Source organism: Octodon degus, unplaced genomic scaffold (genome assembly GCF_000260255.1).
Source record: "Octodon degus isolate 3935 unplaced genomic scaffold, OctDeg1.0 scaffold00089, whole genome shotgun sequence".
In the NCBI taxonomy this organism is placed as follows: Eukaryota; Metazoa; Chordata; class Mammalia; order Rodentia; family Octodontidae; genus Octodon; species Octodon degus.
In genome coordinates this window covers 10,598,990-10,602,169 of record NW_004524665.1, presented here as the reverse complement: position 1 = coordinate 10,602,169, position 3,180 = coordinate 10,598,990, and the positions used below count along the sequence as shown (strand labels likewise).

The following is a 3,180-nucleotide window of genomic DNA, read 5'->3' as shown; positions in this document are numbered from 1 at the left end:
GGGCTGCGGGCGCTATGGCGGGCCGGCGCGGGGCACTGATCGTGCTGGAGGGTGTGGACCGCGCGGGCAAGAGCACGCAGAGCCGCAAGCTGGTGTCCGCCCTGTGCGCGGCCGGCCACCGCGCGGAGCTGCTGCGCTTTCCTGGTGCGCGGGGCGTGCGGCGCGACCGGACTCGGGTTTGGATTCGGCCTGCCTGCCGGGGTGCGGGACGAGCCTGCGCCTTGCTGCGCGCTGCGCGGCCCTGGAGGAAGGCGGCGCCCCGAAAAGCGCCGCAGAGGAGTGCGGCCCCGCACGTTGGCCGCGGCTGCGAGTTCCGTAGGGGAGGCTCAAGTTCGGGGCCAGCCTGGAGGCTAGCCACTCGATAAGGTCCTTCTGTTTAAGGAGACCAGGGCTGTGGCTCTGTGAAGGACCTGCCGTGCTTTGTTTTGTTTGTCGTTTTGAGACAGGGTCTCGCTGGGAAGTCCAGGCTGGCCTTGAGCTCACTTTGTAGCCCAGACTGGTCTGGAACTCGCAGCGCTCTTCCCGCCACAGCCGCCGAGTGCTGGGATTACAGGCGTGTGCCAGCAAGCCCGGCCAGGACCTGCGCTTGTTCCGGTACCACCACCACCAAAAAATGTTTTTAGTGAAGGGATATAGGAGATGGGTGAGGAACTGGGAAAGAAAAGCTTTCCTCCTGCGAACCCGTCCACAGATCTTACAGGTTCTTCCTTTGAACTACTGTCTTTTTGCCTCTTGCCATAAGGCACCTCTGCAGCCTGTACGTACATTGCTGCTTTTCTCAGGGAAACCCTTTTGGCCTCCATGTGGTCCAGATTAGCGCAGATTTAGTAAAGTAAAACCTAAAGTGAGGCAAGCACGGATATAGAGGAGAAATTCAGTGCACAGTATATTCTCTTTTGCTAATGCTGTACTATTGAGTTACATCCCCAGCTTTTATTTATGTATTTATTTATGTATTTTGGTGGTACTGGGGACTGAACTCAGGACCTTGCACTTGCCAGGCAAGTGCTTATGCTACTGAGCTATCTCCCCAGCCCCCTATTTTTTTTTGAGATAGGGTCTCACTGTGATAGTTCAGCCTGGTCTTGAACTCACTGTGTCGCCCAGGCTGGTCTCAAACTTGGGGTGATACTCTTGCTTACTCTCCTGAATGCTGGTATCATAAACTATATTTTACTTTGGGTGGAAAACTTGCCTTTCTTTTTTGTAGAAAGATCAACGGAAATTGGCAAACTTATCAGTTCCTACTTGGAGAAGAAAAGTGAATTGGAGGATCACTCAGTGCATCTGCTTTTCTCTGCCAACCGCTGGGAACAAGTGTAAAAGCCCAAACTCCTTCTGCCTCTACCCTAGGAAACATGCTGCTACCATGGGCTCTGGATTCTGCATGCCATTGGCGTCATGTGGGCCTGGGTGGGACCTGAATGCCCTAGGGGCTGCTCAGTCCACAGCTGTCCCGGCTAGGAGCCCTGACTACTTACTGCTTTTTCTTTCTGTGTATCCTTCCCCCTTTTGTAACTTGTAAACTGTTTTTTTGTTTTTTTTTTTTGTTTTTTGTTTTTTGGCGGAACTGGGGATTGAACTCAGGCCCTTGTGCTTGCCAAGGAAGCACTTATTCCACTTAGCCATCTCCCCAGCCCCTATAAACTATTGTTGTAGTTTACAAATTGATCAAAAAGTTTCTGAACCTACCCCTTTCTTCTCTCCTCTCTTTCCCTTTCCTTTTTTCTAGACAGTCTCACTCTAGTCCAGACTGCCCTTGATCTTGCTGTGCAACCCAAGCTGGGCTGGAACCACAGCAACTTTCTGGATGTTAATTGTTACACTTAACCATTCTCATTATGTTATTAACCAAAGCTTATAGTTTGTTTTTTCTTTTTCCCTCAGTGCTGAGGATTGTACTCATGGTCTCATGTGCCTAGGTTTATACTTTATTTGGTACCAGGGATCGAACCTAGGTCCTTGTGCTTGCCAGACAGGCATTTATTCCACTGAGCTGTATCCCTGGTAAAAGTTTATACTTTATAGTAAGGTCTTTGGCCTTTTTTTTTTTTTTTTTTGTGAGCTTGCTGGGGAACTCTTGCATTTGGATCTGTGGTCCATTCTGAACTAATTCTGTGGTATGAAAGAACTGGCTGGACTCTTATTTTAACATGTGAGCATCCATTGCTCCAGCAACATTTGCAGACTTATTTTTGTCCCATCAGTGTCTACTCCTTTGTCAAAGATCAGTTGATTGTCATTTGAAGGTCCCAGGTGAGAGGTGAGACTGGCTGAGCGCGGTGAATTTGATTGCTTTCTCTGGCTTTAGCAGAGCTTTACTGACTCATGCCCCTCATCTATGCATGCCTAAAATCTTGGCACCTTGGGGATGAGAGTGGGCCTCTGCCTGATTGTGAATGTCCCTATATCCTGGCCACCCTTGTCCTTGCACTTCAGGCTTCAGGGCTTGAAAGATGATCATTGACTGTTAGCTGTCAACATGGCCTACCCCTCTGCCATCCTTTAGTCTTTCTTTGTGAGGTTCTCCTTTCACTTAGTAGGGTAGTCGTGGCCTTCTGTTCTTTTTTTTTACATTTATTTGTTGTGTGTGTGTGTGTGTGTGTGTGTGTGTGTCCAGCTCAGCCCGGTGGGGCTGGCTGGCATGTGGTGCTGGAGGATCGAACCGTGGTCCCTGTGCTTTAGCTAAGCTTGTTCCAAGTAGGTGCTTTAGACCACTGAGCCATCTCTCCAGCCCCATGGCCTTCTGTTCTGATGACTGAGAACATGTTCCTGTTTCAGGGTTTACAAGTGTGGGTGGTCACTGTCCAGGAGCTATCTGTTCCACACTGGGTTTCACTCACTGGCAGGGTCCTTAGAGCCATCTTTAAAAAAAAAAACTTTTTAAAAATCTTTTATTTGGCACACAGTCTTTCTACTCGGCTCCAATCATAATGATCCTCCTGTCTCGCCCTCCCCAGCACTGGGATTACAGGCATGTGTCACCACTCCCAGTTTCAGTGACTGGTACAGATTGCAGTACATGGGATTGAACCTGGGTCCTTGCGCTTGCCTTGCAGGTGCTTAGACAGTGGAGCTATCTCCCCAGGCCCCACAGAGTATGTTCTAAAGAGAAGATCCAGAGCTTGGAATGCTGTACTGATTATTGTGAGGGTTTTTTTGTTTTTTTTTTTTTTTTTT

General features: G+C 49.2%; 1 protein-coding gene across 1 annotated transcript in view; it reads left to right on the top strand.

Annotated features, from left to right (window-relative positions):
• Nucleotides 1-8: 8 nt before the first annotated feature.
• The window catches only part of Dtymk (deoxythymidylate kinase), a 9,508-nt gene continuing 6,336 nt past the window's right edge, over nucleotides 9-3,180 (top strand). The window contains exons 1-2 of the mRNA XM_004637375.2: nucleotides 9-144; nucleotides 1,211-1,319. Of these exons, the coding sequence (XP_004637432.1) occupies nucleotides 15-144; nucleotides 1,211-1,319 (239 nt within the window). The 5' untranslated portion in view covers nucleotides 9-14. The remainder of the gene's footprint in view (nucleotides 145-1,210; nucleotides 1,320-3,180) is intronic.